The sequence below is a fragment of the Hemibagrus wyckioides genome, linkage group LG03 (genome assembly GCF_019097595.1).
Source record: "Hemibagrus wyckioides isolate EC202008001 linkage group LG03, SWU_Hwy_1.0, whole genome shotgun sequence".
Lineage (NCBI taxonomy): Eukaryota > Metazoa > Chordata > Actinopteri > Siluriformes > Bagridae > Hemibagrus > Hemibagrus wyckioides.
In genome coordinates, this window is record NC_080712.1 from 6,029,347 (window position 1) to 6,043,220 (window position 13,874).

The 13,874-nt window shown below is 36.1% G+C and overlaps 1 protein-coding gene across 5 annotated transcripts in view; it reads right to left on the reverse strand.

Moving 5' to 3' along the window:
- Positions 1-1,022: 1,022 nt before the first annotated feature.
- The window catches only part of dclk2a (doublecortin-like kinase 2a), a 78,874-nt gene continuing 66,022 nt past the window's right edge, over positions 1,023-13,874 (reverse strand). For 4 of the 5 annotated variants that reach the window (XM_058386265.1, XM_058386264.1, XM_058386267.1 and 1 more), the window contains one exon: positions 1,023-3,702. In XM_058386265.1, the coding sequence (XP_058242248.1) occupies positions 3,424-3,702 (279 nt within the window). In that variant the 3' untranslated portion in view covers positions 1,023-3,423. Of the gene's footprint in view, positions 3,703-11,993; positions 12,078-13,874 lie in introns of all 5 variants that reach the window. The other variant, XR_009204338.1, reaches the window with a different exon arrangement.

Consider the following 13,874-nt stretch of genomic DNA (forward strand, 5'->3'; position numbering starts at 1 on the left):
ATATCAAGCCCTGATACCCGCAAAGCCGTGGTTCGGTCTGCTACAGTGTACATAGATGCGAGACAAATACAATGATTAATTATTTCTGCTGTGAGAGAATATATTTTGTGTCTAGTGTATATACTGTGTGAAACCTCTTCCTATCATCCTTATCCAACATTCTGAATAAAGCAAATGAAATTAAATGCTGTAGTCATTCTCAGCAGTCTATTCATCCACACAGTAATACGTATGAATGGAAAGGATGTGTTTTATGAATTTCTTTATACAAAATGGAAAGTGTGTAGTGAGTGTGGGGAAGAAAACACAGCTCCATGGTAATATTTTCCCTCAGATCTGAGTGAGATGTTAGAGCGGAGTAAATCATTACCGTGGAAAGGATGTAGTGATGATGAATTTCAGCTCTACAGGTAAATAATTTGCATTTTTATTGACAGAATGCCCTTTTAAATAATTTGTTATTAAATGACCTTAAAAAGTCCAAGTAAACATTATGTTTAACATTTAAAGAAAAGATTATTATTGTTAAGTTAATCAGTGATTTATTAGTTTATTTATGAAGTGAGGACACAAATGGTAAAAAATGGTAATATATATATAATAACACACCTATAAATTTATTTATTTATTTATTTATTTATTTATTTTTAGCCATGTGTTGCTTTTTTGGGTGAGTAATAGATTAAAAATAAAATAAAAATAAAAGTAGAAAAATGGAAAATATAATACCATAAATTAAAAGACAACATATATGTAAGATTTAAATATATGTACGACATTTTTTATTAAAAGAATTTCACTGCAGAAAAATTCAAATTTTATTTTGTCCAGCAAAAATGGGATGAATTTGATGAGGTTTTTGGAATTCATTATTTTAATCAAAATAAAATAAATATGGACGCTTGAAATTAGGTTAAAAAAATTCTGTTAAAATCTAGACCTGACCTTTAAATGATTCGTTAGTGTTTTTATAAAGTGAGAAGAAAAGAAACAAAACAGAAAACAAAACAGACAACTGCGGTAAGAATTTTATTCGCCTTTATTTCACCTCCACTCCTTAACGCAAAGCCACTTTCAACGAAAACACAACACAATAAGCCTGAAAATGAAATGAAATAAAACCAGCTTGTACATTGGCACTAGATTCAACGGTACTGAGGACCAGATTGTTGCTGCAGCGTGTGAGGTTTCTAACAACAGCAGAACTAATACACTGAATATTATACTGAGAGGAAGAAGAGTTATTGCTGAACATGTATGTGTGTGTTTCTGTCAGAGAGAGAGAGAAAGAGAGAGAGAGAGAGAAAGAGAGAGTTTATATTCAGATACAGGTATATATCATGCGTCAGTGTTTCCTTTTTTATCTAAAGAAGCAAAGTGAAAAGAAGAGAAGCTTAAAGAGGCGTCTTTAAGTTAATATGTAAAGGAAAAAAAAACAAAAACAAAGTGCTGTTCATAATAATAAAAAAACACCACCATGCTTCCAACATGAAGGTATTCGAGCAGAACTAATGCAGAATTACAGCATATTACAGCAGAGAGGCACTAACCTCCTAATTAACCTCCTAATTAACCTGTTCATTAACCAATCAGCCCTTCGTATCTTTTATTCAAAAAACATCAAACGTCTCATTTCTTCTCATACAAGAAAAACGAAACCCGATTTCAAGTCTTCTAGTAGTCTCACACACACACACACACACACACACTAGTCATAATCACACTGAACACACTCGCTCATGCTCATCGATTCACAATAAATAAATACAAACCCCTCAAATACCCGCTAAAGGCAGACGCTCGTCTTTCACCACGCAAACACAACACGGCGGTTTTTAATACATATATATACATACACCCATACTACAAAATCTTCTCGCACTCCCCCGGGGAATGGAGACATGCTGCAGACAGATGTGCAGCACCGACAGCACAGCTGGAGGCCACAGATACAAATCCCATAATGAAGCCTTTTTTTTAATTGTTTTTTTCTTTTCAGCAGAAATTGTAGTGTATTTCGTAGTAACATCTGATATTGATCAGGTTCCCTTAAATAATAAGTATTTTTCCATTATTTAGTGCATTAATTAACGTGAGCTTTAGAAGGTATTTATTGATTAAAAAGAAATTCAAATAGCCAATATATTTTAATCAAGCAAAATGAATCAGTAAGAGGGTTTGGGGGCCAATATTTTTTGCTTGTGATTAGCTTTTTTAACTTGCTGTATTACTTTACAAAGTTTACAGACCATATATGGTTTAAGTTGAATGTTAATTAATGTAATAAATAATATTCGGTAAGTGAAGCATTGCTGTTTTTACAGTAAGGTCTGTTTTCAGGGTCCGTCCTGGAGCGCTACCGGGTTCATCAGGGCTTTTCACACCTAGCTTAATCCCGGGTTATCATCATCATTCTAAACCCGGGATAGAGGAACGTTTCACACGTGTAATATTAGAAGCAGGGTTATGAAGAACAACTTTTCCCCCGGGGTTATGAAACTCTGCCCTGATGCAGGATCAGCACAGCCGTGTTTACAGTATTAACTCCACATCGCGGTGATAAACGTATACAGTGTGAAACGATGCGCTGTTAGAACGTTGCGTCTGGTTGCTTAGCAACAGACAACCAATCAGAAACTGAACAGCGCGTAAAAACCTCAAATCACCTGAAAACCATGACGTAGCAACACCTAACAGAAAAAAAACAGGGTAATAATTATATTCTGGACGTTTTAATTGACCCATAGGGGAAACGTGAGGATAACAGGGGCGCTAAACTCATATCAGGCACATTTAGCATGTGTTAGGTTGTGAGAAATGTTAGGAAGAGATAAAGAGATAAATCTATATATTAAGAAGCCTAATGTGTGCATTGCCCACACAGTACCACCACCTCCACCAGGCTGAACACACTTCCTGCCCCGGGGATCAGGATTCATCCATGCTGGGCTGGAGGGAATGGATTAGTGACTGGAATAACATTTTTTGTTAAAGGACTTAACAAATCCGCACTGTTAGAGCAGCTCCAGGACTGGATGATGATACGAACAGATTTGCATTGGATTCTTAATAATGCAATTTAAAGCCTGTTGAGTTTATTAGCATCGATCTGTAATTATTGCTTATTGAGTCTGGATTTCTAGAAGGCTTGCTGGATGGAGCCTGAATTTTTGATTGCTGGAAAAAAGAATAGATAGAAATGAAGTAATATATTTCAATGCTATGAATTCACTGATTAAGTTTAAAAATATTATGTGGCTTTTAAAATGCATATCTTTTTAAAATGTTTTTTGCTTTTTTTGTTCAAGGAAGCAACACAGCTCCAGAAAAAGCCAAAAGCTGGAATGGATTTCAATCAGCGGAACACATGTCGTGTATATATTTTTGTGTCAGTCTTCCTTCCTCTCCCAGTTCTAAGCAGGTTTATTCCTCCCTCTCGAAAGCTCGCTCTTCTCCGGGTTCTTCATTACACCGAGGAGAGGACGGGGATGACGAGATGGGAGGGACATCGGACGAGGGCGAAGGGGAGGGTAAAGCCTGAAGGGGGGGAGCTCCAGGGCTTTTGGTGTCCTCTGATAAGCCAGAGGGGCACTTCTTCTCAGAGTGGCTGTGTCCCAATCCTCCTTCCCCTTGGGGCAGGGCGGAGCTGTTCCCCTGACTGCGACGGCAGAGCTGCAGCTTTTCTTTATCTAGAGCTGTGTTCTACAGAAAGCAGATAAAGAGTTCAGAGGTCATGTGTGCAAGGAAGGTGGAACACAAACACACAGAGGGAGAGAGAGAGAGATTTCGGTTATGATGTGAAATGGATATGAGAAGAAAGAAAGATAGCGGGAAACTTTGTGAAGAAGTCAGTAGTACTCATCTGATAGCTCACATTTAATTTAGTCCTTCGCTTAGTCAGGGTTTGAGTTTGTTTAAATCTTATCCTGTATTTAGAAAGCCTCTTTAATTTTTTTTATTTTTTTTAAAAATAGGAACAAAGTATACAGTATGTTAAAAGTCAGAAGGAGAAACTGTGATGTGAGGGAGAGTGAGAAAACACAAGCGAAATATTAGACACATTCTTTCCTAAATGTGGAATTGCTGATCAGCTTGTTTTTGTTGTGAAAAGTTACTGTGTGCTTCGACTAAAACAAAGCTACAACTTTTATATCATTTAACAGGTTTCAAATAAACATATGAAATAAAATTGGGCTGAACATATGATTGTGATGCACAAGAAAATTAATATTTGACTTTCACTGTTTGTCAAAAGATTTGGAATACTTTTGGTTATATTATATTATATTATATTATATTATATTATATTATATTATATTATATTATATTATATTATATTATATTATATTGGAAACGATGTTGGCTTATTAAGAATTTAGAAAGGAATAAATAACCTAGTGAAAAATTAATCTAGCAAGAAATGAATTTAGCAAAATTCTAGTGAAAAATGTAACCCAGGGAAAAGCAAACCCAGTTCTAAACAAGACTAGGGAAAAAATAACCAGATAACTACAGAAAGCCTAAACTAGTGAATAACTAAACTAGGTTAAAAGTAACCTAGGAAATACAAAACAAGGAAATTACCCAGGGAAAAATAAAACTAGGGACAAAAGTAAGCCTAGAAAGAAACCTAGAGAAAACGTAACCTAGTGAAAAACTAGGGTAAACTAGGGTAAAAGGAACCTAGAGAAAAAACAAAAGAAGAAAAAAAGTAACCTAGGGAAAATAAAACTAGGGGAAAAGTAACATAGGGGAAAACAAAAATAGGGAAAAGGTAAATCTGTTAAAAAACAATACTAGAGAAAACGTAGGGAAACACTAAAGTAGGAAAAAAAGAAAACTAGGAGAAAATAAAACTAAGGGGAAAGTAGCTAAGAGAGAAAAAACGAAGAAAAAAGTAACCTAGGAAAAAGTAAAACTTGGAAAAAAGTAACCATCGCAAATAACAAAAAGGAAAAAGTTACCTAGGGAAAAACAAAACTAGGAAAAATGTAACCTAGGGAATAACCAAAATGGGGGAAAAGTAATAAAACTAGAGGAAAATAAAACTAGGGAAAACGTAACCTAGGGGAAAACAAAACTAGGGGAAAAGTAACCTAGGGGAAAACAAAACTAGGGGAAAAGTAACCTAGGGGAAAACAAAACTAGGGGAAAAGCAACCTAGGGGAAAACAGAACTAGGGGAAAAGCAACCTAGGGGAAAACAAAACTAGGGGAAAAGCAACCTAGGGGAAAACAAAACTAGGGGAAAAGTAACCTTGGGGAAAACAAAACTAGGGGAAAAGTAACCTTGGGGAAAACAAAACTAGGGGAAAAGTAACCTAGGGGAAAACAAAACTAGGGGAAAAGTAACCTAGGGGAAAACAAAACTAGGGGAAAAGTAACCTAGGGGAAAACAAAACTAGGGGAAAAGTAACCTAGGGGAAAACAAAACTAGGGGAAAAGTAACCTTGGGGAAAAGTAACCTAGGGGAAAACAAAACTAGGGGAAAAGTAACCTTGGGGAAAAGTAACCTAGGGGAAAACAGAACTAGGGAAAACGTAACCTAGGGGAAAACAGAACTAGGGAAAACGTAACCTTGGGGAAAAGTAACCTTGGGGAAAAGTAACCTAGGGGAAAACAAAACTAGGGGAAAAGTAACCTTGGGGAAAAGTAACCTAGGGGAAAACAAAACTAGGGGAAAAGCAACCTAGGGGAAAACAGAACTAGGGAAAATGTAACCTAGGGGAAAACAAAACTAGGGGAAAAGTAACCTAGGGGAAAACAAAACTAGGGAAAATGTAACCTAGGGGAAAACAAAACTAGGGGAAAAGTAACCTAGGGGAAAACAAAACTAGGGGAAAAGTAACCTTGGGGAAAACAAAACTAGGGGAAAAGTAACCTTGGGGAAAACAAAACTAGGGGAAAACAAAACTAGGGGAAAAGTAACCTAGGGGAAAACAAAACAAGGAAAAAAAGTTACCTAGGGGAAAATAAAAGGGGGAAAGTAACCTAGGGGAAAACCAAAATGGGGGAAATGTAAACTAGTTCAAAACAAAACTAGCAACAAAAAAAAATCCATGAAGAAAATAACAGGGAAAGACTAAACCAGGGGAAAAGAACCCTAGGGAAAAGGTAACAACTTTAAAAACAAAGCTAATTGAAAAGTAACCTAGCGAAAAATCAGATCTAGGGAAAAACTAGCGAGTAAGTAAGCGAGCATAACCTGTTAAAATTCTATAATTCAGTAGGATGGCACTTCTTTAGACAGAGAACTGTCAATCAATTTCATTCAATTCAATTCAATTTTTTTTTCATATCATTTTCATATATGATAATCTATCAGTTTTACATTTTTAACTCAAGTCTGCTTCTTTTAAGTTCCTGGAACTTCCACAACCACGACAAAGAAGTCCGAGAAGTGACAGGTTACTGAGTGTAACACTGACATTCGTTAGTGTAGGAGAAAAACAGATCGAAAGTATTTGCCCCCTGCCTTACTTCTTGAAGTTACAATCTGAAGCAAGCTACAAAAGCAGTGAAGCACGGTGGTGGCAGCATCATGTTAAGAATTTCCCTTTGTTTTGGAATATTGCTAATAAAACTACAATATTATAAACTGTTATGTGAATATTCGTGAAAAGTTCATTTCTGTTCACTGTATAAAATTTCAATCTATATAAAAGTCCACACCGTCATCACATCCCGTCGTTCAAAGCGCATCTATCTGCCGTAAAGATCCACCGGTGTTTTCACTCACTCTCTCTCAGTGTCTGTGGAAGTGTGTGTGAGATGGATGGAGAGGACAGAAGCCAGGTGTGAGAAGCAGAGCTGTTAGTGTTAGTACATACCATTGGCCTGCAGCTACTCAGAGGGTAGGGATGCCGATGGAAGGGTGCAGAAGCAGAGGTACAGAGACTAGGCTTACTCACAGAATGCATACTGAGCAACAACATACAGAGCACAAACACACCTCTACAACTCCAGAACACTTTATCTGAAGGACCCCTAACACACACTCTGTGTATCTAATCCAATCGAACTGATATCTAATCTTCATGTTCAGGGCTGGAAACTCACTGGCTGGAAGAATTATTAATCAGTACCAGGAAAAGATGATAATCTAACTACTGGTGGTGTAAAAGTTGAAAATTTATTTAGGACAATATTATTTTTGCCTGTTTTTATTTGCTGGATTGCTGTAAGAAAGTGTTTAAGATCAAATATCAGCCGTAATTCAGAAATTCAATCCTGATTTCATTCATTCTCATACCACAGCGCTCTTACACTCTCGATTCTGATTGGTCAGAATCTGATTCATTCAGCAGCTCAAACCATATCAAACAACATAATCTAATGAACTTGTAAAACATGCTGACCTTTAGCTTTTCTGTATGGAGATGTTTGTTTAACACGTATGTAAGGAGTCTCCAGTTGGTACGTATGTAAGGAGTTGAAAACTCAACTAAGAAAAAAAGAAACCTAGGGAAAAGTACACATAGTAAGAAAGTCACCTAATGGAAAATAAAACTGGGTGAAAGTAACCTGGGGAGTAGCAAAAATAGAAAAAAAGTAACCTAGGCAAAAACAAAAATGGGGAAAAGATAACCTGGGGGAAAACTAGTGAAAAAGTAACCTAGGGAAACATTAAACCAAGAAAAAAGTAACCTAGGAAATAACACAAATAGAAAAAAAAGTAATCTATGGGAATAACTAAAATGGGGAAAAAGGAAACAGGTTAAAAACCACACTAGAGAAAAAGTAACCTGGAGAAAAAAAAAATAGAAAAAAGTAACCTAGTGAAAAATAAAACTAGGGCAATAGTCACCTAGGGAGTAGAAAAAATAGAAAATAGTAACCTAGGGAAAAATAAAACTAGGGCAAAAGTAACTTAGGGAATAAAAAAACGGGGAAAAAGTAAACCAGTTAAAAAAAACTAGAGAAAAAGTAACCTAGTGAAATGAAACCAGTTAAAAACAAAACTAGCAAAAAATAAATAAGTAAATAAAGTAACCTATGGAAAAACTAAGAAAAGTAGTGGAAAAAAGAAACCTTGGCAAAAGGAAACAAATCTGAAAACAAAGCTAAAAAGTGCAAAAAGTAACTTGGTGGAAAAACAAATCTAGGGAAAAACTTGGAGAAAGTAAGAAGTAAGCATAACCTTTTGTCTAAATTCTATAATTCAGTAGGAAGGATTCTTTAGACAGAGAACTGTCAATCAATTTTATTGAATTCAATTCAATTTTATTTGTATAACACTTTTAACAGTGAGCATTAAGGCGTGTATGTAAGGAGTCTCCAGTGTCATTACGACAAAGTCTTGTACTTCCAGTTCATTTTCATACATCTGACATGATTTGAGCGTGGATTTTCAAATTCCTGAATAAAAAAAATCAAACCCTGAGCTGAGAATCGAACCCACCGCACCAGTGTTCAGTATCAGACACATTACCAGTGCTGTGTTCTACTATACATGCTTTAGTCTCCTAAATGAAACACTGGAGCTCTCATCAGCACCAACATCCAACACACACCACACTCTAACTTGCTTATCCATCACGCTCACTCTACATCGTTCAATCAAATTAAATGTTGATATTAAACCCATTTCTGTTCTCTGAGAGGCTGCAAGTCCTTGTTCATAAGCATCTAAAATTCTTCAGTTACTAAAATTCAGTGTAAGGTTATCCAACTGAGGGAAATACATGAGTCCTGACTCATTTTATCTCAGACTCACAGCCATAACGTCGTTCATTTCTTTATACTGAATGAAAATGTCCCAGAATTCGATTTCTTTTCCATTTACACAGTGGGTTAATGTATAGAAAAATCTGGAGATCGCTGTGGTATAAGAGGAAGTGGCATGAGGCTGTTAGAGGGAAAATACTGCTGATGAATGTGAATTAGAAGTCCTTCAGTGAAAGTGGCAGCAAACAAACCTGTGCACTTTAATTTGCAGAACAGTCATGGAAAAGAAGCAGGTTGAAGCTAAATGACAGGATATTTCAGAATACACAATGCACACGTGTGAATAATTGCCAAAAATTGGCTAATAATTCATGTATTAGAAACACACACACACACACACACACACGCACACGGTGTGGTCCGAGGCAGGAATTCCTTTCTGACCACAAGGGGGCAGCACATGCTGAATTAACAGCGTCGCCTCGAACACCAGCACTTTGAAAGCACTATTAGTGTGAAATACTGTATTTTTGACTGTGTGACAGAGACAGGGTTAATACTTGTTAGGTTTGCACGATGCTGAAAGAAACAACACAAAACACAACACACGGGAAACGCAGACAACAGGACGAAGACAAATCAGGCAGCTGTGAATGAATGACGTGAAAAGACACTGATTCATGGAGGGTTGAGACTGAGAGGAGTTTAGATGTTATCCTGTATCACTGAGGATTAGCGCATTGCAGTGCTTAAAAATAAATAAATAAAAATAAATAAGTACTCCAAGCGACCTTTACAGTACAAAGAGAAATCATGCCTCCCTTTACGGTGAAGAAAAATAATTTATGACTTATTAATAATTAAAGTCTAATGGCACTTGATGGAAATCTTAAACTATTAATAACACATTCATTATTAGTAATACTACAGATATTATGAGACAAACATGAGAAAGCTTTTCCAGTGCGTTGGTTTTGTCTACGCTTGCCTATCTTTTATGCTTTTAATCAATCGAAACAACACAAATGACAGAAATCTGTGTCTAAGAAACCTTTACTGACTTTCCAGCAGATGCGTTTAGACACTAAAGCTGCTTAAAAAGTCGTATCTATAAATGTTTTCTACGATTTTTACTTTGTTTTGGTTTTGTATTGAATTTCATAGAAGCTGTAATGGTATCAGAAAAACAGGAAACGAGTCTGATTTCTTATGGTACACTCTTAAAAAATGGTTCCTTGTGGTTCTCTATAGAACCCTGTGGTTCTGTACTTGGTCAATAGAACCTTTTCTATATAGACATGGTTCTATATGGATGGTTCTCTATACATGGTTCTATACAGAACCCTTGAAAAGCGATGAAGTTTTTATATTAAAAGGGTTTTGAGTAAGGTGTAAAAATCAGTGGCGTTACTTTTTGGGGGTTGTATCTCCATGTAGCTCACGCTGTGAGGTGTTTGTGAATGACGTATTTTAGAAAAGATGGAATAGTTGATTGAATTGGTGAAAGATGAAATGATGAAACACTTCAATAAGAGGGAGGAGTTTTGTTGTTATCGATACTACAGACCGTTTTTACATAAAGTTGTTGAAATAAATTAATACTGTATTTTCTTGTCCGAAAAATTATAATACAGTAGAACCTCAACATAGAAATGCCCTCCCTTTACGAATTTTGGTAATACGAAGCATTTTTGTCATGCGAACGAACCGAATGCTGGCTAAGCGAAGCCGATCGAAGTGAGTTTACAAATTTTATGATTTCTTTTCAGTCAGTGAAAGCTTGGAAAGAGTCAACCCACGATGCCAACGTTACCTTCTGAACTGAGGGCAAGAAGTGTTTATTATCGCCACACATACAGAACAGTACAGTGAAATTCTTATCATCACATATCTTAGCTGGGGAAGTTGGGGTTAGAGCACAAGGGCAGCTAGGATACAGCGCCCCTGGAGCAAGGAGAGTTAAGGGCCTTGCTCAGTTGCCCAACAGTGGCAGCTTGGCAGTGCTGGGGCTTGAACCTCGATCCTCCAAGCAGCAACCCACAGCCTCAACCACTTGAGCCACCACTTTGGCATGCGCGATTTTTCGGCTGATTTCTTGTTGACAGATTGGTGACGTGGCTAGTCTGTTCTATTTTTAGCCCAAGCTTGGTGGCATGACTTCCTGTGAGGACCCTTGACATTGTTGACTTGGGTCAGTTCTTTGTACGTTTATATACACTCTGTATTATATTTTGTATAATATTGGTAATATTTTTGGGTGGCTGGAACGCATTATCTGCATTTACATTATTTACATTATTTTTTATGGGAAAAGTTATATCACAATACACATTTTCACCTTAAGAGCTTGCCTCCAGAACCAATTAAATTCATAGGTTCCAGTGTAGTACTACTACTACTACTAATAATAATGAACCAATAAGTGATTCTATGAAGAATCCTACTGATTTCTTTTCACTGTTCCCTTCAAAATAGTTTTATATACTGACCAGGCATAACATTAAGACCACCTGCCTAATATTGTGTTGGTCCCCCTTTTGCTGTCAAAACAGCCCTGACCCGTCCTGCACTGTGTATTCTGACCCCTTTCTATCAGAACCAGCATTAACTTCTTCAGCAGTTTGAGCAACAGTAGCTCGTCTGTTGGATCGGATCACACGGGTCAGCCTTCACTCCCCACGTGCATCAGTGAGCCTTGGCCACACATGACCCTGTCGCCGGTTCACCACTGTTCCTTCCTTGGAGCACTTTTGATAGATACTGACCACTGCAGACCGGGAACACCCCAAAGAGCTGCAGTTTTGGAGATGCTCTGATCCAGGGGTCTAGCCATCACAATTTGGCCCTAATATATCCCACCCACTAACAGGTGCCATGATGAGGAGATCATCAGTCTTATTCACTTCACCTCTCACTGGTCATAATGTTATGCCTGATCGGTTTATTAAACCATGTTGGTTTTTCCATATATGAAGCAAGTGATAGAACCATTTATAGAGCCATTTATTTTAAGAGTGTAATCACACACATACTACTGATGCAGTAGAAGGACATTAGGTTGTGAAATGCTGTAGTATTCCTCTGTAATCATGAATATTAACATTTAGAGCGTGTGTTATAGCAGAGAAAAGGCTGCAGCTCTGCTCTGCTTCACTCTGCAGGAAATCTGTGCTGAGCTTGTAAAAGCTGGAGCAAAGCGTGAGACCAGCAGGAGGCACTGCAACAGCGCAAAGAGCAGCAGATCTAGAAGAGTCAGGACAGACCAGACCAGGTTTTAGTAAAGAGTGTAGATTTGTCAGACGGAGATGTAGTTTTGGAGTTAAATACCCAGAATCCAGCAGCGGGCATCTCCTGGTCCTGGGAGAGAGACGAGCGCCGTGCACGGATACAGCTCTGGATTTATATCTCAAACTGTTGGATGAGATTCACAGCAGTAAGAATAGAGCACTGACCCCTGAGCTGCCTGGGACTCTGCGACAACTCGCACCACTGCTGCATGGAGATGTCCTTAATGCAGGACAGAGCAGTGGCTAATGCACACACTCACGTTTATAAATACTATTTAATCTCAAATAGGCATGCAATAATAATCGTCAAATTTAACAACTGAATGTTTTGATAATCTTATTGTTAAGCACTTAATCTATATTTAATCTATATTACTACTAATATTACTAATAATAACACTATAATAATGACAGTTTATTTTTCTTCTTCTTCTTCCTACTATTATTATTAATATATTATAAAATATAAAATAATACATACAATAATAAAATTATGCAACCATAAAAAAATAAACATAGTCATTATAAACAACGTTTTTAGTATTACACAATTACTAATAACTACTTCATAAGCAAAATACATATTAATAATAATTATTTTTATATATTATTTATATATTATATACTCTTTATTCCTCATGTTTTATTATTATTATTATTATTATTATTATTATTATTATTATTATTATTCTTGTTGTCAAACAATTACTACGAATTACTACATGGGCAACATAAATATACTTAATAATTTATACCCATGTTATTATTTATAATAATAATAATAATAATAATAATTATTATTATTATTATTATTATTATTATTATTATTATTAGTAATAATAATAATAATAATAATTATTATTATTATTATTATTGATAATAATAATAATAATAATAATAATAATAATATTATTATTATTGTTGTTGTTGTTGTTAAACAATTAAACAAATAAACTATTACATGGGCAACAAAAATATTCTTAATAATTTATTCCCATGTTACCAATTATTTATTACAACAACAACAACAACAACAACAATAATAATAATAATAATAATAATAATAATAATAATAATAATGATAATAATAATAATAGTAATAATAATAAGACATTTTAAAGATCATAAAAAACAATTTTAACCCTTTAAAGTTACATTTAATGCTATGAAACGTCATGCTAATGAAGATCATTGACTTTATTCCCTCAGACTGCTACAAAGCACTGTAACAGTGGAGACTCTTTCCATAAATAAACATCTAAATAAACACTGTTTACGGAAAACGTCACCATATCAGTAATTGTAGACTTTTTTAAAGCAGTTTATGTGGAGCGTCTGTCATATATACAAAGCTTTGAGTCCCTGAATATGCTTTCATAACATAAATAAGTGCATCGACATTAAGCTGTGATTCGTAGCTGTGTAATCTGACCAATCAGAATGGAGCACGGTTTATTATGCTATCATTACCATAGAACCGATCATCAGCTCATGTCTATTTGCTACTAACATTTCTTCTCTATCATTATATTCAGCAGGACATGATCAGTATGAAGACAGGAAGAAAGTGAAAGTGGACGAGAATGAAGGAGGTCACTGCCATGACCTGGCAGTGATGACCACCTTGGACAGCAGCTGTGTGATGAGTGTGATGAGGATGACAAGACTACAAGAAGAGACTGTCCAGGATGCCTGGATATGAATAATGTACATGAGAGGAAATGACTGACCCACAATCTTTAGCCCCACCCCCCTACCCCTTCCCCTCTTCCCGAGAGACAGAGGACAGGGGAGGACAAATTCACACAGAGGATTATCTATTAATCAGATAGAAACATATACTCATCACAGATTTAGCTAAAAACAATCGGATTTATAACACGGTAATCTGCCAATCTCTGGAAAGCTTGACTCTGTGCAG